The sequence below is a fragment of the Alosa alosa genome, chromosome 10 (genome assembly GCF_017589495.1).
Source record: "Alosa alosa isolate M-15738 ecotype Scorff River chromosome 10, AALO_Geno_1.1, whole genome shotgun sequence".
NCBI classification, from domain to species: Eukaryota; Metazoa; Chordata; class Actinopteri; order Clupeiformes; family Clupeidae; genus Alosa; species Alosa alosa.
Genome location: NC_063198.1, coordinates 2,722,666 through 2,750,484, shown reverse-complemented (window position 1 = coordinate 2,750,484; position 27,819 = coordinate 2,722,666). Strand labels below are relative to the sequence as shown.

The following is a 27,819-nucleotide window of genomic DNA, read 5'->3' as shown; positions in this document are numbered from 1 at the left end:
TCTGAGAAATTCTTGAATTGTGTGCATGTGTGCGTGTACATGTTTATGTTTATGTTTATGTGTGTGTGTGTGTGTGTGTGCGTGTGCATGTGCTTGTGTGTTTGCCTGTTTATGTGCCTGTGTGTGTGCATGTGCATGCATGCGTATATATGTCTACTGTGTGAGTATGTGTCATACGTAGGATTACTGTGAATGTATGTGTGTGCGTGTGTATCTGTTTATGCACATGTGTGCATATGGAATGGGTTTACATGACCCCTGGAGGCAAACATACGCAAAAAATTGGTCATCCTAGGCCCTACGGTTCTCAAGATATTCACAGAAAACTGTGTCTGCCCTACCCTCCTTTCGGGGGGTCCATTCCAGCGGGGGGGCTACAGATCAAAACGAAAAGCGATGGTTCCATGCTATCCATGTGGGGTTACATGCCCACCAAGTTTCGCGGTAAACCCCGGTCTTTCAGTGTCCCGGGAATCCTTGTTGGTGTACGGTCACTAAATGTACACATAAATTATTTTATTGTAAGGCCCCCCATGAACGAAAGTCCACAAAACTTGGCATGCATTCGGGTGTCATAATGATCCTACACTTTCAATTTCGTGCAGTTTTGACCATGTCAGCCAGAGATATTGTGATGAAAACACCTAATGTTTTGCTTTTTAATTTTTAACTAGGTGGCGCTATACATGAAATAAGTGGTTATGGAATGAGTTGACATGGCCCTTTGAGATCAACATACAAAAACAAATGGTCCTCCTAAACCCTACGGTTCTCGAGATATTCACAGAAAACTGTGTCTGCCCTACCCTCCTTTCGGGGGTCCAGTCCAGCCGGGGCTACAGATCAAAACGAAAAAGGAGGTTCCATGCTATCCATGTGGGGTTACATGCCCACCAAGTTTAGATGTACCCGGTCTTACAGTGTCCCGGAATCCTTGACGGAAATTTGGACATGCGAAAAAGAAAAAAAAAAAAAAAAATCTGACTAAACCTATATGACCACCACTTCGCTGCGCGGCGTCATAATGACAAAATCTATATGACCGCCGCTTCGCTGCGTGGCGGTCATAATAATGAAAACCCCAATCAACTCCCCACTGTTGTATTAACTGAATTTTACTTTTGCACTCTTGCTGTTATATTCCGGCAATATTACACCATCATTACACCTTTATCCATATTACACCATCACCTGCATACAATAACCCTTCATTTTCCTTTCCTAGTCTTCCAAAATATGTAAATTATCAAATGAAATAAAATGAGACTGATTACACTTCCTTGAGGAATTCCACTCTCTACTGTAAATTCTTCTGAATTTTCTGAATCTATTCTCACTCTGGAAGTATGTTGTGAATTTTCCCACCAATTCCCTTATATAATTTTATTAACAGACCCTCTCTCCTGGTATCATAAGCCTTATGTCCAAAAACACAGCCACCATTCCAGGTCACAGCACCATGACCTCCATTGTGTTTACCTCGAGGCTCAGCCCTGCACTAATACTCGAACCAGCAACCCGCAGAAGCCCAAGGTGCTAGCTCTCTCCCTAGCACGTCTCATAAGGCATCAAAAGGGAGGTTTACCTAATGTCCATATTGCACAGTGTAGCAGCTGGCCACCATTACAGCTAATCCTAATTGCTTCTTTACTCCTACACTTCAATGTTGACAGGAACTCTTCTGCAAATGGAATGCCATGCGGCAGTTCTGCATGATTCAATTAATGGTGGCTTTTGTCTTGAATGTCGGGTAAGATTTAGGTCAACTTGAAAACTTCCATTGTAGGCCTTATTTGTCAAAATGTAATTTGTAACAACATTTCTGAAAAAGTCTGTGCCAAAAGAAGATTTTATTCCACCATCATCAAAGGCAAAAGAAAGAAAGAAAGAAAGGAAATAAATACATTTGCCCAAGAACATTTGTTTACCCCTTTCATTTTGTACACTATGATTATTGCCAATATACATTGCACAATGCTAATCATCTGGTTATTGTGGTTTTATGTCTTTTCTAGCCACAAGCATGCTGCATGACACTACACAACAGTAAGCTGTTGATGTTGTTTGCATTAGCTTTGTGAATTCAATGACTTGTAGATTTAATGGAAAGGACTTTGTTTGGAGTTTAACAAAACTGTCCATGGCTCATCTTAAATGAATACACAACTTTGTTAACACAAAAAAACATAAAAGCAACTTACAAAACCAGAATCAAGATACAATTTTCACAAATTCAAACAGTTATTCAAAAACACATCTCCCCAATGAAGAATCAGTAACAGAATTACTGAACGCAATGGCATGTATAAGCTGCAAACCATTGAAGAATCATTGCACATTTGTTTCCATGCACACCATATTCCGATTAAGGTCCATATTCTGGTTATGGCAATATTCAAAATAAGATGTTTCCATGTGTAGCAGAAACTGAATATTCCTGTTTACATGTTATTCAACATATGCTGAAATAAGTAGTATCTGCTTCATGACGTCTCCATGGTCTCTGTCCCTGAATTCCATTCACGACCACAAAATAGATGTATTTGGCCAGATTAGAGGTGCTATTGTTTTAAAATTTTAGCCTTATAATAGGCCGCTTTGAGGGGTTTCACAGATTCTTCATCTGTCATCAGTGCACGCAAAACCTGCATTGTTGAGCGATGCTTTCACCCATCGATAAATTCCATCTTGACATTTAAACTTTCAGGTTTTAATACATAAATTGACCTCATCTTCACTCTGGAAGTACAAACTTTTTGCCACACTTTTCGCTATGTTTGCCAAATGTCAGGGCATCAAACCACGCTACCAAAATTCCTTGCATGAACATGCACAGACGGAATGTAATATTTCGTAAGGGGCATTCTCCGACTAATGTGTTTACATGCCACAATATTGCGGTTAAAAGAGGCATATGCTAGGGGTGTTATTCCGTTTTTTAGTATTCAGAATATGAGCTTAATCGGTTTATGGCAGCTGGAATAAGGTGTTTACATGACTCACGCGCTCATTGTCATTATTCCGAATAAAACCGGAATATGGTGTGCATGGAAATATAGTTATTGTTAAACCTCCTTTTAGGCCATTTTTTACAGTCAAAACAGCTGATTGTAAAGTAGTAATCTACTATGTTAACAATTAAAGTCTTTTTATTAACTCAGAATAAAAAAAAAAGTTATGCTTGGACATCAAGAATACATTGTCATTCTTATAGACAGAACAAACGACAATTTGAACAGAGTAACTTACCTGTTTCTTTTACTCCTATAAAACATAAATGGCTTTTTAAAATAAATTGGTTGTAGCCTAACCATATCATAAATATTGTGCTATACTGATGTTGGAAGTGCAGGATAAATACATTTTGTGCTAATTTCATTTTGAATTTCATCCAAAAGCTTATGTAATATTAGCTGGCCATAGGTCATTCCTTCTTTCCTCTTCATCAATTAGGATGTTTTTTTTTTTACAAATGAAAGAGGCAGATGCCTTCCAACACTGTCTCTATCCACTGGAAGATGTGAAATAGTCAGAATAGAATCTGCCCAGTCAAAGGAATTCAACAGCTCGGCACTGTAAATGAATAGTCCATAACTCTGTGCCCCCTTTTTCAGTGCAGGAGAGGAAGCTTGATATGTAGTCGTGTCAGTGGCTTCCACTGAGGGTACATCCCTCAGACATCACAGAGCTGCCTGTCTCTCAGAGGGGCTCAGGGAGTTTGGGTGGGTTGGAGGGGACATGAGGAACCTGTACTCCTATAAGTTGTTTTTCTCTGTGCATTCGGCTTCTGTACTACGGGGGAAGTAGACAGTGGTCTTGTGCTCTTCATAGCGGTCAATGTGCTTGAGGTGCACCACCATGTGCAGTGCATACGCCAGGACCAGCAGCAGAATCAGGGAGGTTATCAGACCCATCAGGATGGCTGGAGTGAAAAATGTGGCACAGTCGCTGGGAGAGGCAAACTTGTTGGAGAGGACATTGAATGCTTGAATCTGTTGGTTCAAACAAAGATATTAGTTAAATGGGGTGGGGTGGGTCGGCATTTTCAGGAGTGAGCCAATTGTCAAATTGGGAAATGTTGTCAAATAAGGTAGGTCAAGGTCAATGTCAAGTGTACCCAATTTCACATGTTAATGTTCAGCGGTTCTTAAGATATTGACATGTGCAGAGCTGTTTGAGAGCCTGATCAGAAAACCGGAGTGTAATACAAACCTGAAAGTCAGTGAATGTGATGTGCCAGTTTGCAGCATTGTCAGTATTGGAGCTTGGCACCAGGAGGGTGTCATATTTCTGTAGGCTACTGACATGTTGGCAGTGGTATGAATTGGTTGAAGGGGCATAGACATCAGAGGCATTGAAAGTGGCCTCATGCGTCCAGTTGTAGTGGATGTGAACGCTATCTAGTGTGAACCAGTTCTGCCCAGCTGACTCATAAAATGTGTTGGACATCTGCAGTCTAGAGAGAACAAACAATAAGCATGTGTTAATAATAGGATCATAATAGGATTTCCCAAATAACCTTTAAACCTAAGAACATTTAAGCATACTGAGCCTGTATGACTGAAATATGTTTATAAACACAAAGACAATTAACACAGGAATCAGAGACTAACCTGATAGCTAACCCCCTTAGGTCCTCCACATCCCCAAAGCGCATGATGAGACTGTGAAACAAAACACAAGACATACAAGCAAGAATGAATGGATCATGACAACAAAAGAGACAAAATAATATACATATTGTACACAGGTCTCTCTTCTCATACATATCCTTCATATTCGATGTAATAGTTTTTATTTAAGCAGTACCTGGACTCAAGACTCATGATCCAGTGGTTTTACAATGGTTTCTGTTATCTGTTATAATCTCAGATCTGTTATATAAATGGCAATCATTGTAAATGTTTAATTCACATTTTCTAGGAATCAGCTTTAAATGAGATTAAATAACAATATAGCTGCAAGCAGCAATGCGGGGGCCTAGCAGAACGCTATAGCAGGAATGGCGTTGCCATGGCATGAGCAAGCACTCACAGCAAGAGGCCAAATTACACCAATGTCCTTGTGCGTTCTCACAATCAGCTCCTATGTCCCTCTACCAAGTTTGGACTTCATACACCAAAGTGTTGCTGAGATGTGAGCTCACTTTCTTTATTACAGCACCCCTAGAGGCCAAATGAGACCACTTTCCTGGCATGTCCTCACAATCAGCTAATATGTCCCTGTACCAAGTTTGGACTTCATACATCAAAGCGTTGCTGAGATACAAGCTCACTTCCTGTATTGCAGTGCCCCCTATAGAGGCCAGATGATGCCAATTTCCTAGTGCATCCTCACAATCAGATACCAAGTCCCTGTACCAAGTTTGGACTTCATACATTAAAGCGTAGCCGAGATGTTAGCCCACTTCCTGTTAGGCGGCATCATAGCCATGTGTGATTGGTTGTCATGGGCCAATAAACTTGAAATTAAAAAAATTGACAAGTATCGTTTGTGCGGCTCGGTCAGAAGATCATCTCCGCCAAGTTCTGTGAAAATCGGATGAAATTTGTAACCGCTGAAACTTTTCGTAGAGTTTGGACTAAATCCAATATGGCGGAGATCCAATATGGCAGAAAGTGACAGGATAGGGGTCGATGAACTCAGGAGGGTCAGATGCTACCTCAATTGTGAAAATCAGACAAAAGAGTCAAGGATCACACGCATGAACGCATGTCCAGCATTGAACTGGTGGTGGCGCTAGAGTGTTCAATGTATATGCATAAAAATTGCTGTGAGTGATTGGGACAGTGTGCTGACTAATGGTATCGAGTTTTGTTATGTAAACTCAAAGTGGCACAGAGATGTTAGTCCACTTCCTGTTTGGTGCTTCATCGCCATATTTGATTGGCTGTCACGGGCAAACAAAATTGAAATTGAAAAATCTGACAAGTATCATTTGTGCGACTCGGGCAGAAGATCATCTCCGCCAAGTTCCGTGAAAATCGGATGAAATTTGTGAACGCTGAAACTTTTCGTAGAGTTTGGACTAAATCCAATATGGCGGAGGTCCAATATGGCGGAAAGTGAAGTAATAGGGGTCATTGAACTTAGGTCGGTCCAGGGATTCCAACGGTGCCTGATATGTGAAAATCGGACGCACCGTTCAATGGTCACATGCGTGAATGCAATCCAGGTTCGACCCATTGGTGGCGCTAGAGTGTTGGGCATAGAGTTCTGGAAATAGGTGAGAGTGATGATGGGACAGTGTTGAATCAATGTGCCAAATTTCATAACTTTAGACCCAGCGGTTCAATTTTCGGCCAGATTTTGACCTGTTGGTGGCGCTAGATGGCTGGGTTTAGAGGTCCGTAAATGATTGTGAGTGGTCAGTGGAGTGTCCCGAAACTTTCTGCCAAAAAATCTGCACTTTTTAGCCAGGCGTTCTATGGGCTGCTATAGACTCCAATGGCAGAAGTGTAATAATAGGAAAAGCTAGTAACTCAATGGGTGCCTTCGCAGCTTCGCTGCTTGGCCCCCAATAAATATAGCTGCCAAGCAGCAATGAGGGGGCCAAGCTCTTTGCAGATACTTGAGCCGTCGAGATGGCAGATAAATTTGACATTGCCGAGGTCTCAACTGCTTCGCCTGCCAAGCTCTTTGCAGATACTTGAGCCGCCGAGATGGGAGATAAATTTGACATTGCCGAGGTCTCAACTGCTTCGCCTACAAATTGCCTAAAGGTCTCTACTGCACCACTTGCCCATTGCCAAGTTTGGTGTTGATATGAGAAAGTGTTGTTAATTATAGCGCCCCTTGTGTTCAACTGTGACTAAATTTATTGTGCATCTTCAGGATGTGGTCCAGAGTCTACGTACCAAGTTTGGTGTTGATACGAGAAAGTGCGGCTACTTATAGCGCCCCTTGTGCTCAACGGTGACTAAATTTTTTGTGCATCCTCGGGATGTGGTCCCGAGTCTACGTACCAAGTTTGGTGTCGATACGAGAAAGTGTGGCTACTTATAGCGCCCCTTGTGGTCAACGGTGACTAAATTTTTTGTGCGTCCTCAGGATGTGGTCCCGAGTCTACGTAGAAAATTTGGTGTCGATACGAGAAAGTGTTGTTAATTATAGCGCCCCTTGTGGTCAACGGTGACTAAATTTATTGTGCGTCCTTAGGATGTGGTCCCGAGTCCATGAACCAAGTTTGCCTCCGATATATGAAAGCCTTGCCAAGGATATTAGCTCATTTCCTGCAACTTTAGTGCCCCCCTAGTGGTCGAAAGTCGAAAGGTTTTTCGGTGTCCTCAGAATGGTCTCCCAAGTCCATGTACCAAATTTGCCCCTTGTGGTCAACGGTGACTAAATGTATTGTGCGTCCTCAGGATGTGGTCTCAAGTCCATGTACTAAGACTGGTTTCGATACATGAAAGGGTTGCTGAGATATGAGCTCATTTCCTGTTACTCTGATGAAAATGATGAATTTTGACCTGTTGGTGGCGCTAGAGGCTTAGACCCAAAGGTGTCGAAATTGGTGTGCGTGATCATCGCCATGCCCTGATGCCTCCTACCAAATTTGGTTTAGATTTGTGAAAGGGTTGCTGACATGCGAGTTTTTCTAGCGCCGCCCTAGTGGTCAGAAATCTGAGCAGTAACATTTGTTGGGCTTTGTCTAAAGATCATATGTGCCAAATTTTTGACAAGATCGGTTAAAATGTCTGGTCTCTGAAGGTTTTCTTGTTTTCAAAAATTTGAACTGTTGGTGGCGCTAGAGGGTAAGACTTAGTGGCATGTACGTTAGTGTGCGTGGTCAGGGCCATGCCCCGATGGCATGTGCCAAGTTTGGAATTTATAAGTCAAGGCACTGAAGAGATATGAGCTGACTTCCTGTGTGGCGGCTTTGCCACCATATTTGATTGGCTCTCACCTGCCAATACTTTTGAAATTGAAAAATCGGTCTTCTAACTTTTGTGAGGCTTGGTCTGAAGATCACGTGTGTCAAGTTTGGTGAGAAACAGACAAAATTTGAGACCCGTGAAACTTTTGGAAAGTTTGCACCTTGGCCTGTTGGTGGCGCTACAGCAAGCATGGTAAAGTCTTGGAAATTGGTGGGTGGGGCCGTACCTTTTGCTTTAATCAACTCTGCAAGTTTCAGCTTCATAGTGATCAAAGTGATCAGTACTATGAGTTGAATAAGTGTGCCAAAGTGTGCCAAATTTCACAACTTTTCACCAGACGGTTCTATGGGCTGCCATAGACTTCAATGGCAGAGGAAAGATGTTAAATAATAATAATAATGATAGGAAAAGCTAGAATCACTATGGGTTGCCACGCAACTTCGCTGCTTGGCCCCCAACAATAAATATAGCTGCAAGCAGCAATGTGGGGGCCAAGCAGTTGAGCAGGAGTTGTCATGGCAACCCAACGTTGTTACATTATACACACACCCAATTAACCCCCCATCCCACACACACACATATACACAGATAAACCTCCTCTCCCACACACCCCAATAGCCCCCCACACATACGCATGCCTCAAACATCACCAAATGTATTGTGCGTCCTCAGGTTGTAGTCACAACTCCACATACCAAGTTTGGTGTCGATACGAGAAAGTGTTGATAATTATAGTGCCTCTAGTGGTCAAATGTCACTAAATATATTGAGCGTCTTCAGGATGTGGTCCCGAGTCCTTGTACCAAGTTTGGTGTCGATACGAAAAAGTGTCGCAAATTATAGCACCCCTAGTGGTCAAAGGTCGCAAAATTGATTGTGCATCCTCAGGATGTGGTCACAAGTCTATGAACCAAGTTTGGTTTTGATTGCTGAGATATGACCTAATCTTGTGTTCCTCTAGCGCCGCCCTAGTGGTTGAAGGTCACCAAATTTATTTTGTGTCCTCAGGATAAGGTCCCAAGTCCATATACTAAGTTTGGTTTCAATATGTGAAAGCTTTGCTGAAATATGAGCCCACTTCCTGTGATAATAGCGCCACATAGTGGTCAAAGGTCATCAAATTTATTGAGCTTCTTCCTAATTGGGTCCTGAGACCATGTACAGAGTTTGGTGTTAATACGCGAAAGCCTTGCTTTGGCTTTGCCGCCAAACTTGATTGGTCACCACGGGCGACGGGTTATCAATATGGCTCCAAAAAGCAATGCATTTATGAGTCATGGTCTTAAGATCATTTGCGTCAAGTTTCGTGAAAATCGGACAAATTTTGTGACCTTTGATGCCTTTTAAGTGTTTTTGATGACATCCAATATGGCGGTCGGATCAATTATGTTGACGTCACATGTTGGCATGTGGCGGCCTAAGGACCTCTCAAGGTATTCACAGATATCACTAATATGTTTTAATTCCAAACACATGACCCGTTACAGGCTAAAACCTAATTTAGCTAATTATGGCACCACCTATAGGTCAAAAGTCATCCAATTTATTGAGCCTCCTCCTTATTGGGTCCTGAGACCATGTACTGAGTTTGGTGTTGATACGCGAAAGTGTTGCTGAGATCACTTCACTTCCTGTTTGGCGGCTCTGCCAGGTTTTCAATATGGCTTCAAAAAGAAATGCATTCATGAGTCATGGTCTGAAGATCATCTGCGTCAAGTTTCATGAAAATCGGATAAACTTTGTGACCTTTGAAAACTTTTAGGTGTTTTTGATTAAATCCAATATGGCAGCCTGATCAATTACATTGACATCATAAATTCACATCTGCATTGAGTTCGGTCTCATCCAAGGATTCCAAATATACCTTAAAGATGAACTGAACTGGAATTTGAAGTAAAGGTGATATAACAGATGTATTTTATTTCTTCTCATTGGTGCAATGATTAAAATGGCTGAATTTATTAAAAGGGATAAAATTGTACGTTGAAAGTGGTGTTGTTGTTACACGGGCGCCGCCATGTTGGATTTCAACAATCGGCTACGTCACTGGCATGGTAAGCTACTCTGCACTAGCACTAGCAGCCATAGCAGATAATGAGTCTGAGGCTAGCTGACATGGCTGAGGAAACATCAGGCCTAGCTGAGTTACATATTGGCCATAAGCCATTTATCATAGGCTAGCCTACATCACAAAATCCCATACAAAATGAAACCAAACTAGTGAAAGGCGAACACTTTAACAGGGGAAATTAATTGGGCATGAATCATACTGAACGCTATTTTGTCAATGAGCAGAAACACACACGACATTCAAACTATTGATAAGATGTGCACTATGGAAACTGGTCTGTAACTTTGGTCTGTAACTTTGAACTTTTTGATAAATTAAACATATGACTGTACTGAATCAATGTGCCAAATTTCCCAACTTTTTACTGTATGGTTCAACAGCAAATTATCGTTTCGTTATAATAATAATAATAATAAATATAGCTGCAAGCAGCAATGAGGGGGCCAAGCAGTTGAGCAGGAGTTGTCATGGCAACAAAATGTTGCTACATTATACACACACCCAATTAACCCCCCGTCCCACACGCACACATATACACAGATAAACTTCCTCGCCCACACACCCCAATAGCTCCCCACACATACGCACACCTCAAACATCACCAAATTTATTGTGCATCATTAGGATGTAGTCACGAGTCCACATATCAAGTTTGGTGTCGATACAAGAAAGTGTTGATAATTATAGCGCCCCTAGTGGTCAAAGCTCACTAAATATATTGTGCGTCTTCAGGATGTGTTTCCGAGTCCATGTACCAAGTTTGGTGTCGATACGAGAAAGTTTTGCTAATTATAGCGCCCCTAGTGGTCAAAGGTCACTAAATTTATTTTCCTTATTCAAGATGTGGTCCCGAGTCCCGGTACCAAGTTTGGTGTCGATACGAGAAAGTGTTGCAAATTATAGCACCCCTAGTGGTCAAACGTCGCTAAAATTATTGTATGTCCTCAGGATGTGGTCCCGAGTCAATGAGCCAAGTTTGGTTTCGATACGTGAAAGCATTGCTGAAATATGAGCCCCCTTCCTGTGATTATAGCGCCACATAGTGGTCAAAATTTACCACATTTCTTGAGAGTCCTCCTGATTGGGTCCTGAGCCCATATACCTAGTTTGGTTTTGATACGTGAAAGCCTTGGTGAGATATCACTTCACTTCCTGTTTGCCGCCAAACTTGATTGGTCGTCACGGGTAACGGGTTTTGAACATGGTTCTAAAAAGCAATGCATTTGTGAGTCATGGTCTGAAGATCATCTGCGTCAAGTTCTGAAGTGTTTTTGATGACATCCAATATGGCGGTTGGATCAATTACGTTGACGTCACATGTTGGCATGTGTCGGCCTAAGGACCTGTCAAGGTATTAATAGATATCACTAATATGTTTTAATTCCAAACACATGACCCGTTACAGGTTAAAACGTAATTTTGCTAATTATAGCGCCACCTATAGGTCAAAAGTCATCAAATATATTGAGCCTCCTAATTGGGTCCTGAGACTATGTACTGAGATTGGTGTTGATACGCGAAAGCCTTGCTGAGATATCACTTCACTTCCTGTTTGGCGGCTTCTCCGCCAAACTTGATTGGTCGTGACGGGCGACGGGTTTTGAATATGGCTCCTAAAAGCAATGCATTTATGAGTCATGGTCTGAAGATCATCTGCGTCAAGTTTCGTGAAAATCTGACAAACTATGTGACCTTTGGTGCCTTTTAAGTGTTTTTGATGAAATATAATATGGTGGAAGATCCAACATGGCGGAAATTGACGTCATGGGGTGCGTTGAGTTCGGCCTCATCCAAGACTTCCAAAGATATTGCGATATTCAAAATCGGGCATACGGTTCAAAAGTTAATTGCATGGATGCAATGTCAACTTTGACCCATTGGTGGCGCTAGACTCTGTGGTTCAGGCATAAAACTTGCTCAAATTAATTTTTATACTGTCCCGAATCAATTTGCCAAATTTCACAACTTTTTACTGTACAGTTCTATGGGCTGCCATAGACTTCAATGACAGCGGAAAGATGTGTAAATACACACTTATACACACACCCAATTAACCCCCTGTCCCATACACACACATATACACAGATAAACCTCCTCTCCCACACACCCCAATAACCCCCCACACATATGCATACCTCAAACATCACCAAATTTATTGTGCGTAGTCAGGTTGTAGTCACGAATCCACATACCAAGTTTGGTGTCGATACGAGAAAGTGTTGATAATTATAGCACCCCTAGTGGTCAAAAGTCACCAAATTTATTGTGCGTCCTCAGGTTGTAGTCACGAGTCCACATACCAAGTTTGTTGTTGATACGAGAAAGTGTTGCAACTTATAGCACCCCTAGTGGTCAAAGGTTGCTAAAATTATTGTCTGTCCTCAGGATGAGGTCCCAAGTCCATATACTAAGTTTGGTTTCAATATGTGAAAGTATTGCTGAAATATGAGCCCACTTCCTGTGATTATAGCGCCACCTATAGGTCAAAAGTCATCAAATGAATTGAGCCTCCTCCTAATTGGGTCCTGAGACCCTGTACTGAGTTTAGTGTTGATACGCGAAAGCCTTGCTGAGATCACTTCACTTCCTGTTTGGCTTGGCTTTGCCGCCAAACTTGATTGGTCGTGACAGGCGACAAGTTTTGAATATTGGTCCAAAAAGCAATGCGTTTGTGAGTCATGGTCGGAAGATCATCTGTGCCAAGTTTCATGAAAATCGGATGAACTTTGTGACCTCTGAAAACTTTTAAGTTATTTTGATTAAATCCAATATGGCGGCCGGATCAATTATGTTGATGTCACAAAATCACATCTGTCATCCTTAGGGCCTCCGACAGACACCACTAGTACATTAACATTAACAGACACCAATAGCAAGTTTTAATTTCAAACACATTACCCGTTAAAGGCCAAAATGTAATTTTGCTCATTATAGCGCCACCTATAGGTCAAAAGTCATCAAATTTATTGAGCCTCCTCCTTATTGGGTCCTGAGCCCATGTACTGAGTTTGGTTTTGATACGTTAAAGCTTTACTGAAATATTACTTCACTTCCTGTCACTTCCACAAACATGATTGGTCGTGACGGGCGACAGGTTTTGAATATAGCTCCAAAAAGCTATGCGTTTGTGAGTCATGGTCTGACGATCATCTGCGCCAAGTTTCGTCAAAATCGGACAAACTTTATGACCTTTGATTCCTTTTAAGTGTTTTTGATGAAATACAATATGGCGGAAGATCCAACTAAGCGGAAATTGACGTCATGGGGGTGCGTTGAGTTCGGCCTCATCCAAGGATTCCAAGTATACCTCAATTTGTATGGTTGAAACTTTAAGCGCATAGATGTAATGTAAAATCTGACACATTGGGGCTTAGAGCACTTGACATGAAACTTAGTGAAATTAATCATATGACTATACCGAATCAATGTGCCAAATTTCCCAACTTTTTACTGTATGGTTCAATGGCAAATGAGCGTTTCGTTATAATAATAATAATAAGAACACATAGAATCACTATGGGTTGCCTCGTAGCTTCGCTGCTTGGCCCCCAATAATAATAGGAAAAGGTAGAATCACTGTGGGTTGTCACAAGAGCTAGGCTGCTTGGCCCCTAAAATATAACCATAGCGGTGATTTACGGGTCCGAGCAAAACGAATGAGGTAGCATAGCTTTTTAGTTTTACATATACTTTGATTGTTTGGGCCCAATTGTTCAAAAGAAACGTGATCGGATTTCAGTTATCGGATTTCAGTTACCGGATTTCGGCTATCGGATTGGATCAAATCTTGAAAATGGCTTGTTCAAAGGGAAACAAGGATCCTGAAATTTGATTAGATCACATAATCTATTTTTGGTTTTGATCTGGATAAAACCTTCACTTTGTATTGTTCAAAACTTTTGAGTTGAATTGGAATAAATTTGATGCATAAAATTAGGATTACCCTGTGCTGTAACGTTATAGTGTGCTAACCTCCACAACCTAATAGTATTCTAACAATACCCTATTCTAGTGTGCTAACCTCCACAACCCAACAGTATTCTAACAGTAGTATTCTAGTGTGCTAATCTCCACAACAGTATTCTAACAATATTCTATTCTACAGGACTATGCATTTGTCATGGATAAGATGAAGGGTCTGATAATGGAAGGCAGTGTTTCCCACAGAATGGAATTGTATTTGTGGTGGTAGGTGAAGGGGGGTGGGTGTGGGTTCTGTGTTGGAGTCAATAAAATGAACAGCCTATAATTATGCAGTTATCCTTGCCTTGCACGTCAAGTCCTGACAAGTAGCTGTAACGTTATAGTGTGCTAACCTCCACAACCCAACAGTATTCTTAACAGTATTCTATTCTAGTATGCCAACCTCCACAACCCAACTGAAGGAACTGTAGGGGGGGATGTGGGTCGAGGTAGAGTGAGTGTGGCGAGCAGGCAGAGCCTCGGTCAGAAGGCTCAATGGTATGGAGTGATGACACGGAGATGGCAGGTTTCGGTGCAACACAAGTGAACTTTATTTGAGTTTCAATTAATCTGTTCTTTTGTTCTTTACTTGTATGTGTGCTGCATCAAAGAGGAAACAAACAGAAAATGGAGTAATCGGTGAAATGGGGTAAATCAGTACAGATCCCAACTCACAACAATAAACTGAAATCATATGGCTATATAAGGTACAACTAAATAATACTTGACATCCTAAGTCAACCAACATCATCTAATCATCTCTCACATGCATCCCTCACATGGGACTCCAACACACCAAACCAACAAACAAAGACCTTAACTTTACACATGATGGCAGAGCTACTCTACAAACTGATAAACATCACAAAAGTAATAGTGAGGGTTATTAAAGTGATGACTTACGCTAACTCAAAGACGCACACAAAGCAGGACACACTGGAGTGCTGGGTTGAGATGAACAATAGAGTGAACTGAGGGCGAGCAAACAATTTATCCTGGTCTGAGCCCCTGCTCCGGAGCTACAGGGTTTCCCAGCAGGTAAACTGGGTGTGGTTGGTGGCAGAGCCAAACAATCCTGCAATTTCTCCACAGCACTTTCACCTCAAGCCCTCCTTACACTGACAGACTTTGGAAAGATTTGCAAAGATTTGGAAAAGATTTTTGAAAGACTACAGTCTCAGACCCTCTCACATCTAAAGACAAGTAGTAGAGTTTTAAGTCACAGACTATGATTTTGCAATGACTAGGGATCTTGCAGGGTCACTATTTACAAGACTGCAACACGATTCCTTTAAATTATTACCCATCGTGCAATAGATAAACAGGAACTGAAAATTATAGCCTACTAAACTCAAAGTCAGATTTTCGTGTTTCTGCAGCATTGTTTCATGCGTGACATCCTAACCAATACAGAGTTGTTCTGTCAAGTGGAAGAGCCGACTAAATATGTATAAGAAATGACAAATATTATAAGAATAACAAATAATTATAGGCTACAGCTGTGTCGGAGTCAATAAGATAAACAGCCTATAACTAGACTGCATTTCAGTGGAACTGCTTAAAGTGTGCTTGCCCTGGTCCGGTCACCAACGCAGAGCAGACAGTGACATACGCTATGCTGAACCTGGCTCGATCCAAGCATTCTAACAGTGCCTTTCAGTGTTGGAGCAGTGGCAATACCTCAAAAGCTCTATTCAAATATTGCCTTGCGGGGTGAATGCGGTTCGTTGGATTTTACCTGTGGCCTGCCTTCGAATTTAGCTTCTATGACTAAAATCAAATCAATAAAATAAAACAACAGCAGTGATTGGCTGCAAAAATAAATAATGTCACGCGTCTTGCACCTCTCAAACTGGGCTATCAGGTAACCTAGAGAAAATTTTGAAATATGACTAAGGCATTAAAATGCTGCTTGTTTGTCAGGATACTTTTTCACTGATTTATTAAAACATTTGAGCTATGAGTGTGAACGTTATATATTCCATCCCCTAATTCTGTTTTACTGGTTTATTTGACAAATAATCTATATGGATTTGCTCTATAAAGACCTTATGTCTGTTTGGGATTGTTTTGAGAGCCTATTGATGTATCTCAGAATAAAGGAATGTCCACAACATTAGTGATGTTTCTTTTGTGTGTGTGAATGTATTTTACTTAACTCATTGAATGTAGCTGGATACTCATGAGCGCATGTCTCTAATAGCCACAATTGGAGTAATTTTAGCAACACCGTATTTTGTGTGGCCCATAACGACCCAGTGGATCATGAAAATGTGCCAAAATTCACATTCCTTGCTTGTTGTTGGTACATTAATCCCAGATTGCCACTTATCTGAGATGTAAGAGTTCAGTAAAGGTTTAAGGTCTGGGGCAGGGATTTGGCATTCTGTGACTTTTTCATTGAGGGCTTGCTTAGCAGCACTGTCCGCTTTCTCATTTCCCCTCAGACCAACATGGCCTGGGACCCAGCAAAAAACTACATTCTGGTTCTTTAGACGTTCTAGTTGATCAAGCTCAGCTTTGGCTGTACTTTTTGCGTGACATTAAAGCCTACTGGAAAGATTTTTAATTGCAATTGAATGCAATTTACTTTTACGATTAAATAAAATTAATTTATCCCTCTCACCCATAGTTTTCTATTTATTTACAAATGTACATAGGCCTTCTGTAATTACATTTATATATAGTTATTCTACTGATCTTTATACTATTCATCCTGCACATAGACTTATTCTTACTACTCTTATAATGTTGTTTCTGCACTACAATGACACTGTTTCCACACTGCACATAGCTGTATGTTATGTACATATCTGTTATATATTTGTCATATTGAATATCCATATTTATTCTGTTTTATTATATTCTGTTAATACACTGCATATATCTATATTATTATTTCTACTATTATAATGTTAATACTACAGTACATCTACATACATTATTCTACTTATTGTATGAGATAACTACACTGCACATATTTATATTTAATTCATATTACTCTAAACCACCTTCTGTAAATCAACTGTATACTACTGTTTACATTGCACTATATTTCTTGACCTGTCTCTGTATATTTCATCACCTTTCTATACTTTGCATCACATTGCATGCATACTGTAGCTACATGAATCACAGCTAAGATCCTTGGTTGCAATGAAGGCCAGTCGTTCTAAATGGATGGTTGCTATGGCCAAAGGCCAGTTATCTCTGCCGTTGTCAAGCGGGCATATCCTAACTTTATCTTATTTTAAACATCTCTATTTTACTTAGCCTACTTCCATACAATGACTCCCATTTAGAAGTGGCCACTTCATTCGCGCTTACCGTTATTCACGCAGCAACATTATTAAATTAATCTGTCACCATATGCCTATGCCAACGTGCAAAGAGGATAATCTTTTAATTTGATTCACAATGAAACGTTACATTTAATGTACATGTAAACAATGAGTAGGCTAGTTTTGGTTGTTGTTGGTGGTGTTACTGCATCCCTTAGTTATGCCTACAATGCAAAATTGTTCCCTCGTGATTGTTAGACGCATTTCAAAACATCGCGACGTGAAATGCCACCACAAAACATTGTTTGTGAATCAGTCTTATTAGGAGTCCTCACTTAAAGCTGTCACAGACTCAGACACTACTTTTAGGGCTAAAATGCTTCCTGAATTACTCTTAGTAAAAAACAAACAAAATTAGAGACAAAATCCGGGGACATTTTCAGTTGAGAAGCGTAAAACATGTTTTAATTTTTGTAAATTAATTTTTGTAAGTAAGAAGAAAATTTGGTATATTTTATTGGTTAAATGCATAAATTTGGTGCACTTTTAAAAGAAATTCAGAGGTTAGACTTCATTATTCTTATCTATGGATGGGAATATTTGTGCTGTAGCCTAAATTTGCACTTCAGAATTTTATCCATGCACACACAGGTGGAATGGTTATAATATTGCAATAAGTTATGTTATTGCCCAACCACAAAGCATATTTTCTTCACAGTTTCAAAGTTCAGAAAAGATCCAAAAGAGTATTGGCTACATTTCAGCACTAGGCCAACATTAAATTATATCCTAGTGGCCGTGTTGTTCAGATAGGCTAGTTAATCTAGCTATCTTGGTCATTGTAATACCCATCTTCTTTTTTTTTCAGGACAGTCTGTGCTATACCCATATCTGAGAATGTATGATGTGATAATATTAGTCTTATGTAGCCTAATAGGGCTTATGTGTTGTCAGTCTTATATCAAGAAAAAATAACTCACGTCTCATGAATTTTTTTCTGTTAATGTCACTATGAAGCATGCCAGTAGAAATATAGGCTATATTCATATTTGTCGGTGATTGTCTGGAATCTGGCAATATGAGAACCATGGTGGGATAGGCATTCTCTGGCTAAACAATTTACAAAAATGTTAATTTGTTAAATAGTTTACATGAGAATAGGCCTACATTATAATTTTGGCCCAAAATTGGAGACCATGTAGAAATTTGTTGCAGTTTCAAAACCGGATTACTCAGGAACCGCTTGTTGTTGTAGGCCTACCGATGCTAGAGTTGTTACATAAGTTCATTGTTAATTTTCTCGCGAACCATTTATCACAGCAACTTGGCGCTAATATCATTGGAAAGCTTAGATTCCGGCCGTTCACGTGATATCTGCGTATTATAGGATGTATGCTGTCTGTGTGACGAGTAGCCTACTCCGCAATTTTAGTTTAACCTGGATTTGAGCAGCTGGCACGTTCGTGATGACGTTAGTTTAATAAATCCCCTGCACAAGTGGTTTCATTTCAATTCTACCACGCTGCTACTCCACTAACCGAAATAGCAGACCAGAAATATGGGCATTCCAGAACATCTCTGAGGGCTGAGCGCTTGCTTTGACCTATGTCGTGTTTATTTCTATTGTCTTTGACTAGCTTGAGACTGTGCGTTAAGGGTGCGCAACTGTAAGTTTGGTCAGTGTTTTCTTTCTTTCTTTTATTCCAATTTCGGGTCTGTCAGTCACAGTGAAAACCGGGGACTTTTCCGGGGACAGATCCAGCCGGGGACCGGGTCACCGAAATCGGGGACTGTCTCCGGAAACCAGGGACGTCTGGTCACCCTAACATAAATCCCATAACGTTACAGCAACATCTCCTCCCTATGACATAGCTAGCCAGCTTCTTGCCACACAAGAAATGAATGATGTTAAACTCCGCTTAGCATTCTAATAACAGAAGGGGCAAATTTATGTGGACCACTACAACATGACTTATTATGTCTGTAACTCTATAAAACACTTACTTTCATAAAGGAAGCACACCATCCAGCACATACACATGGAAACCGATATTTTAGGTACTTGGCCACGAACTCAAAACGTGTCTCTCTGAAGCTCTGTTCTAGAATCTTTGCTCTGAACGCTGTGTTGCTAGGCAACATCAAATAAACAAAATGAGAGTCTTTTCAAGGTATTAAAAGTGTATGTTTGATTACGAATGGATGTGTGTGGTTTGCAATTAGAATAAACAAGAAATAACATTTCCCATGATAAACTACATAATATTTGCACCTTCCTTACTTGTGAAGCTCACACCGTATTTCAAGTACACTAGTGAAATGTAATACAACGTTGCCACCTAGCGTTCAGATGTAGGCTATTTAACATTAACGTGACATTGCTTGCTTATTCTTTCGTCAACTCCATGCTTTTAGGAAAACAATCTTTTTATCATAGTTCCCTCTTCAATGAGCGATTACCAGCTCGTTTTTGTAACGGAGATAGCTGTTTATTGTCTCTAGGTTTACAGAAACACCTATTCATATTAATACGTAGCCTGTGGAGTGCTGCCGACCACTGTTCATTACGGCCCAGAATGCCTTACATGTCTTTACAACAAAACAACACAGTAAAACCTAAATGCCCGTAAACATATGCATTTGCATACTTGTAACATTTTTAATAATACTCTCCCATCATGATATTTAACAATAATGAAAAATTTAATTTGAATACCGTCAATGTGAAAATAACTCTATTATGTAAGCTATATATAGCTATATATATATTCTCCTTGCTATTTTAGTTTGTAAGTCCCTATTATCCCATGGCAGAGCAAGGATTTCATGATTGGGCAAGGCTGCCCAGAGACATTGTGCATACTTGGAAGGCATTGTGATAGCAGTACAACTGCAAATGTGAAAGGTAATAGTTACCAAATATGGATGGGTGGTTTGCCAAATGATGGAAACTTTTGGAATGTTTTCTTTTTTTTTAGCTTATGCACCCTCACATTGGAGTCCCGAGTTCAAATACAAAATTTGGTATCGATATGTGACTGTGTTCCTGAGATATGGACGACTTCCTGTTTCGGAGCTTCGGCGCCGATTTCGTTTGGCTGTGATGGGCAAACGCTTTCAAAAATCAAAAATCCTTCTGGTAACTTTTGTGAGGCTTGGTCCAAGGATAATGTACGTCATGTTTCGTGGCGTTCAGACCAAATTTGTGACCTGTGAAAATTTAGTTTTGCTTTCAATTCAATCCAATATGGCGGATGAACGACACGCCCACCTGACGTCATCTTCGCGAGCAACTTACACCGGTACTCACCGGACGTTTTAAAGTTGAAACGGTGTCTATGTCTCAAAGGGCCTAGGCGCTAGAGCTGACAAAAAATTAGGGAAAAAGAGACGGGAAAAATAAAACTTAAGAAGAACAATAAGTGTGCTGCTTTGCAAGCACACTTAATTATACAGTTATACTTGCCTTGCACTACAAGTCCATATTGACAAGTAGCTGTAATGTTATAGCGTGTTAACCTCCACAACCCAACAGCATTCTATTGTAGTATGCTAACATCCACAACCCAACAGCATTCAAACACTAATGCTTCAAGTGGGATTTGAACTCTCAACCTAAGGATCACCAGTACAAGGCATTATCCCACTGAGCCACTGTCAATCCGACATGTTGACCAGTCACATTCACATGGTGAAAATGTGTATTGGTAAACACACAACAAGAAAAACTCCAAGCATACATTTGACAATAAAATGAAGGGCTTCCCTAAAAGAGTACACCTAAAAACTTTTTGAAATTCTGGGGCAATTAGACATTTGTAGAGAAGAACACTAATGGATGATATATAATAATGATAGACTTAATGATGAAGGAAAAATAGTAAACAAAGAAGTTCCCCTAAATGTCAGAGTGTCTCGGCATTCTGATTCTTGGCAACTAATGACTGTGTATGTTGATTGCCTGATGTCATTCAGGTGCTGTTCAATGGTGTGAATCTTCAATAACCAATAGTATTCGAGCTAGAGCCTAAAGCACTACCGGGGATTTGAACTCTCAACCTAACAAACACCGGCACTAGGCATTATCCCACTGAGCCACTGAAAGTCCTACATATTTGGCAGTCACATTTACATGGTGAAAATGTGTGTTGGCAAACACACAACATCAAGAAAATTTCGAAGCATACATTTGACAATAGAATTAAGGGCTTTATAAAAAAGAGTACAGATCTGAAAATGTGCACTGTTAATGGTATCCACATAATGATGGTTGTATGGTTGTTCTCCAAGGGAAAAAAAATACTCATATAGGAATATAGGTGATATAGGAGAAATGGGCTGAGTGGTCGAACTTTATTGGTCTATATCTCTGAAATGGAACAACATATACAAATTATTTTGATAACTTTTGTGAGGCTTTGTCTAAACATTGTCTGTGAGAATTTTGGTGAAGATTTGATCATTTTTGAAGCTTGTGAAACTTTTTATGATGTTTGGCTTTTCTCTGAAATCGTGGCAAAAGTAAACATTTTTAGAGCATAAGACCAGGGTGAAAAAGATGCATCTGAATGTAGAGATTAATATGATGAAAGAATTTTGAGTCTAGGTCAATCTGGTAAGGAGAAATAAGCATTTTTGACAAGAGCGCCACCTTTGGGTGCAGTACCCACATTTTGGGTTATGGGTAGTGGGGGGTACTGGTAACAATACTTGAAAATGTGAAGTTTCTAGGACTTATGTTTATAGGAATATAGGTGGTCTAGGAAAAATTGCCTAAGTGGTCTAACTTTATTGGCCTATAATATTGGCCTTTTATAATGTTTGGCTTTTCCATGAAATTGTGTCAAAAGTAAACATTTTTAGACCATAAGACCAGGGCCAAAAAGATGCATCTAAGTTTAGAGATTAATATTATGAAAGAATTTTGAGTCTAGGTCAATCTGGTAAGGAGAAATTAGCATAATTAACTTTTTTTTCCAATAGCGCCACCTTTGGGTGCAGTACCCCAAATTTTGGATTATGGGTAGAGGGGGGTACTGGTAACCATACCTGAAATTTGAAGAGTTTTGGAGTTACGGTTTAGGCTGCAGTATGACTTTTACAGAATTTTGGCCAAAAATGAACGGTACAGAAACAATAGGGGTCCTGCAGCTACGCTGCTCGGATCCCTAATAAGAACAAACAGAATCACTATGGGTTGCCTCGCTGCTTCGCTGCTTGGCCCCCAATAATAATAATAATAGGAAAAACTACTAGCTCATTGGGTGCCTTCGCAGCTTCGCTGCTAGGCCCCCAATAATAGGAAAAGCTAGTAACTCAATGGGAGCCTTCGCAGCTTCGCTGCTTGGTCCCCAATTATGTAACAAAGGGATGCTTATGCCAAGAGGACAAAAAAAAAAGTTTCATTTTGCCAACCCCGATCTACAATGATAAGATGAATAGTACCTTCTATGTCTTGACTGATCAGATATCTGGCAGAGTCAGAACTCACGTGGCTTTGTCTTTGCTGCAGAATGAGCCTTTGGTGTCCACTTGTGCCTCTGGGCCAAAAGCTCTCTCTGTGAGGTCCACCAGAGTGGAATTCTTGTACCTGATGGCCAGCTTGCGAGCTCTGAAGAGGATGCACATCTTGCCATTGTACACCACATTCAGGGGGGAATAGGGCAGGATGGAGCCAGGGGCCTGTAGCAGCTTCCGTTTGGTGTGCAGAGGCGAGTATAGCCACCATCCATATGGCTGAAGAGAACAGCACAACAGCACAAATGTTGATTATAAGTAATTTGTCAGCATTATATATACCACACTGAGATAATATGACATGTCTGGAATTCAGTTTCTTGGGGCGACAGAAAACAGTTCTGTGTCATTTTAGGTATGAACTTCCTCATGACCTACCTGCAGGACATTTTTGGGTGAGTTTTCAGCTGCAAGTGATGTGCTTTCCCCTTTAGAGGCTTTGGTGCCGTGACTGGCCACTCCATCTGGGTCAACAGCAATAAACACTAAAATCACTTGGAAAGATTCATTCAGTTTTTCAAGAACCAAAAAACTGTAAATGATGAATCTCATCCTTAGAATATTTTTTGCCAAAACTATGCTTGGGAAGTTTAGCCTACAATAGGGTTTAGTTTAGGATCATTTGCAGTAACATTTGTGGTCTTTCTATTATAATTCTATTCCTTTCCGCAGATTGGTAGCTCTCTATTTGCACAGCTTAGTCCCAAGCACTCTCCATTTGAATACTGTATTATACTGTATGATCATCTAATTGAATCCTACTCATACTCAACATCAATAAAAGGACAAGTCCCGTTTAAGAACAACCTATTTTTGGATGATGTTAATTGGAGTAGTTTTGAAGACCGGAATAAGACCGGAATATGCATTTACAATGAAATAGTATAGTGATAGCTCGCTACATCAAAGCAAATTTTAAGGTAAACTGATGAGGCTTAAAAGATCAGTACACTTATATGATACTATGGAGAGGGTCCCTACAGAAAACATGAAGTAATTTTAACTTGGTAAGAGTACAAAAAAGGTTTATTTGTACAGTCATAGTGCATTGCCTACTATTATTCTGGTTGCCATCATCTTGTGAGAAGAAAGTCCAGACTCTCCTCCTGTTACGTCCATTGACAGTAGTTTGTGCGGTATTCGGTATCAACTTGTACGGACTTCTCCTGATGGCGGTGACCAGAAGAAGAATTTAGGGAATGCACTGACTGCACAAACTTTATACCTGTACACTTACAAAGTTTGGTTTGTCTGTAAGGACCCTCTATATAGTACAGTACAGGCCTTGAGCCTGGTCAGTGGCTTAAAGTAGTGATTTACTTTGACATAAGAGCTTGCCCCCAGTACAGGGCTATCGCTATATTGATGAAAATACATATTTTGCTCTTACTCAACACAACTCTGATTGACATTGGTTTGGTCCCCGATGAAGGTTTACATTTTATCATTCAAAAATAGACCCTATGTTGTTCTTAGACAGACCAGAGCTGTCCTTTAATAAGATGTGTGTGATATGTGGTGGACAATTATAGTCACAAATGAGCCTACCATTTCCGACATTGCTGGTTTGAGGTGAGGAGGCATCCAAACTGTAGAAACAAAAATGTATTAAGATTTAAACAACAAAGCATTAAAAAATGGATGGGCTTCTGAAGGATTAGCTAAACTCTGAATACAACAGAGAACTCATGGTTAATCAAATATTTGACCAAATCCATTTTGTCCATCTGGTTTTAGCCTGTCTGTAATGCACTATAGTTAAGAAGATAACATTTTACATTTACTCAGTACTAAAGTACCAACAGGGAGGCCAAGGTTATATATTAGGGAACATGTAAGGCTGAATGTTATTTTTTTTTTATCAGGCAATGAAGCAACACCAGAAAAAAAGCTTCCACTTATTTTCCACATTGCAATGGGTCATTTTGCTGTCACTGTGACTTCCTCAACAGAGACCTGGATTATCCTAAGATGAACTGTTTAAAGATCTAATCACTGCCATAATGCCAGATAAAATGGGCTTAGCTGGGAGATTCTAAGACATGATTAAGGGTCTGCTGGACCTTTGGGACTAGCTGTGCTGGCAGGGTTTTAGGCTGGCCGGAGGAGGTCTGTCTATACCTGCCTAAACAGCTAAGCAGGGGTGAAGCAGGAGGATGGGGATGACAAGGGGGACCAACAGCAGCTGTGTGTCAGTGGATCATCAGCATGGTCACAGAATCAGAGCAGTGGGTTAACTACAGCACGCCCGACCTGCATTAATGCTCTAGCACACATGCCCTTCCTACTCATACTCATAGTTTCAGCTTGGCTATCAGCAGAGTGGTGAGGAATACATTCAGAGGAAAGGTCCACAACTTATATTTTTGTTTGATGTAACTTGCCACGCTTCTGATGCAATGTATGGATACTTTTCTTTATTCTGAATATAGAGAAGGCCCTTTTCATAACCTAATATCAGACAGCTGAACTGCAACACTGCCATGTTACATAATGGACCAAAACACTGAGTTATCATTTCTTTCACCACAGAGCCCACTTGGAAACACAACCTACATAACATTTCCAAAAACATCTTAGTCAGGCAGAAATGCCGCCATCTGAAAAAAAAATCTCCTAGACTGATGAGGATGTTCCAGATAAACACAAATCCCATCCCCCTTCCTGGTGAATATAGCTGCCAGTGCATGCAGCTAAGCTCAGGGCTCTCAGTCATTGCACCTGAACATGTGGGCCAGTGTTGGAGTGGGACGGCACAATTATATAATCATCAAAAGAGTCCACTGGCTGACCTCTCCTACCATGCAATGCATTGCAGCAGGATCCTCAAAGCGACAGATTTTTGAGAGCAAGTGTTACTGCTCTTGCTCAGCACCTCACTGAATCACAACAACAAATCTGTTGTTAGGACTTAAAGCTCAGGCTGGCCTACATGCAGCAAGCCGGCCCCATCTGTGCAGGCGTGAAGTCAGACAGACAAAACAGCCTGCTGCCCTTGAGGCAATATGCTGCCAATTAGGGCTTTTTGATTTCCCCTTTTAATGCTGTGCAAATCACTCAGCAGATGGGAATACGTTCACACCATCACCTGTGTCATCAAAGGGTCTTCAGAAATCTTGTTCTGTAACACTCGAACAGAGTGGAGCACGTGGCGTTCCACATACATCACCAAATCTTCAAATGCAGGCATAGGGCTCAGGAAGTAGTACTTTTTACATATAATTTTAGCTTCATCTTAGTGTGTTGTTTTATAGAACAACAATTTGTTTTTCTTGTTAACATGGTATTGTTTTGTGAACACATAGCCATCATGTGGAGCAACCGAGCTACTATAGCTAAAAACTAACCCTGTTAGACCAATGTAGGCACGTTCAAAGTACATTACAAAAACACTGGGCCGTTATGTTGGATAAAATTTCCATATCAACAAATAAGTAAAGCACCATATTTAGCAGACTAAAACAAAATCTGGCGCACTGGAAGACCTTATCCTATAGGCTACATTAATAGCCTGTTTCATGAGAGATGTTTAAAACATAAAGAATCACTACTGCTTTCATGAACTTTTGTTGTATACTGCTGACAGAATAAAGGTTGACACGAGCACAATGTTCTGTGTCAAATGTCTGCTCAAGATGCATTCCTAAACTAGCATAATCACATTTATACATTCATTGTTGTGATCAAGTTATTACTCGAAGGAATAGGATAGTCATGTACATCAATAGGCTAAATTTAACATGTGTCTCTCTGTGCCAGGAATTGAATATAAAGCTTCATTGTCATTATTGAACATTTAACATTTGAATTACAGGTGTGAGGATTGTATTCCAAAACGATTCATAGTTAGCCCAGAAATGGTTTTATTATTTGAAGATCGACAAATTTAAAGCTAATGTTCTAAAGAACTTTACCAATATAGGCTGTTGTCAAGACTAAATATTTTGAAAAACAGTGAATGAGATATTTAGATTTTTGACCATGGCAGCAATCATTGCAAATGTAGGCTATAGCATGTATAACTTCAAGTATGCCCACATTTACAATACAATCATGTGGTGCACTTGTTTACAGGCCTAAATACTACAATTAAAATATTCTACCATGCGAAATATTCAGTGATTTCCCGTGTGTTGCAGCATCTCCTCAAAGAACACAAAGAGAACATGTTTCTAGACGAAAAGAAAACCATGCTCTGGTCATTGCCTTTACAGCAGTTATGGATATGCCTTGTAAACTGATTCCGACAGGCCAACACAAATAGATTTTTTCATAGGTTTTACTGAGCGTATTTCAATGTAGATATAGCCTTAACCTACATTAGCCAAAGACATCATTTCAGCATAGCATATAGGCTAGGTCTATCATGCAACGTGCAGAGGGATAGTGATAAACTGCCTGTTCCTCGCAGGTTTCCACTGCACAGTAACACAATTACAGACGTTGAGGCTATAGCCTACAGCATCCCAACCTCGATCCTCCTACAAAGACAGCTTAACAGACCTACCTCCTCTGTACAGTGGCAGGCACTTGACTATACGACGATGTAAGACTGAAAAAAATAAACAAAAATAAAATAAAACACGTTAAGATCCTTTGTTGTGCCATGGGGACGTCCAGATGATACTGCACAGATGATGACTGCTTCATAATCTGCTTCGGTAATAGCCAGAGCCTTGACGCCGGGATTGGCATGGGCAACAGCCAATAAACATCCAGAGAAAAGATAATCGAAGGCTACATCACCGGTCACACCCTTTCACGAACATGCGACGGCAAAACATTCTACAAAGATAAGCCTACAACAGATGTTTGTTTTTATCAACCGTTGTCTAAATTCCCCATCATCGATTAATTTGCCTTAAGCTGACAACTCAAGGTCAGACCTTCTTCTACATTCTTTCAGACAAGTTTAGGTCACAGACCACTTGGAGGTTATGGTTATTATGGTAATGGTATTAATCAGACGCTTCTGTCCAAATAGTCCAGGCAAAGTAGCGTTTTACGACAGACTAATTGTAAAATATTTTTTTGCAGCTTAGATCTATGAGGTGTCCAGAAATCCTAGTGGAGAAATTAAATTCTCATCAATCCGAGATGTGTGCCAAGA

At 40.3% G+C, this 27,819-nt stretch overlaps 1 protein-coding gene across 1 annotated transcript; it reads right to left on the bottom strand.

The window, feature by feature from the left end:
- Window positions 1-1,833: 1,833 nt before the first annotated feature.
- Window positions 1,834-27,358, bottom strand: atp6ap1la (ATPase H+ transporting accessory protein 1 like a). Its single transcript, XM_048253813.1, has 7 exons — window positions 27,217-27,358; window positions 24,258-24,298; window positions 23,088-23,173; window positions 22,684-22,928; window positions 4,614-4,664; window positions 4,213-4,456; window positions 1,834-3,992 (listed from the first exon to the last, which is right to left on the bottom strand). The coding sequence occupies exons 1-7, from the start codon at window positions 27,315-27,317 to the stop codon at window positions 3,756-3,758; spliced, it is 1,005 nt and encodes a 334-aa protein (XP_048109770.1). The 5' UTR covers window positions 27,318-27,358; the 3' UTR covers window positions 1,834-3,755.
- Between the last annotated feature and the right edge of the window lie 461 nt (window positions 27,359-27,819).

What these genes read in the sequence shown, in the direction of transcription:
- atp6ap1la (XM_048253813.1), bottom strand. Translation starts at nt 27,317, where the DNA reads ATGGCACAACAAAGGATCTTAACGTGTTTTATTTTATTTTTGTTTATT. An exon ending in CCTGCCACTGTACAGAGGAG is followed by an intron (nt 24,299 to 27,216) that starts GTAGGTCTGTTA and finishes TTGTTTCTACAG; the next exon opens with TTTGGATGCCTCCTCACCTC. An exon ending in TCACATTCACTGACTTTCAG is followed by an intron (nt 3,993 to 4,212) that starts GTTTGTATTACA and finishes TTGAACCAACAG; the next exon opens with ATTCAAGCATTCAATGTCCT.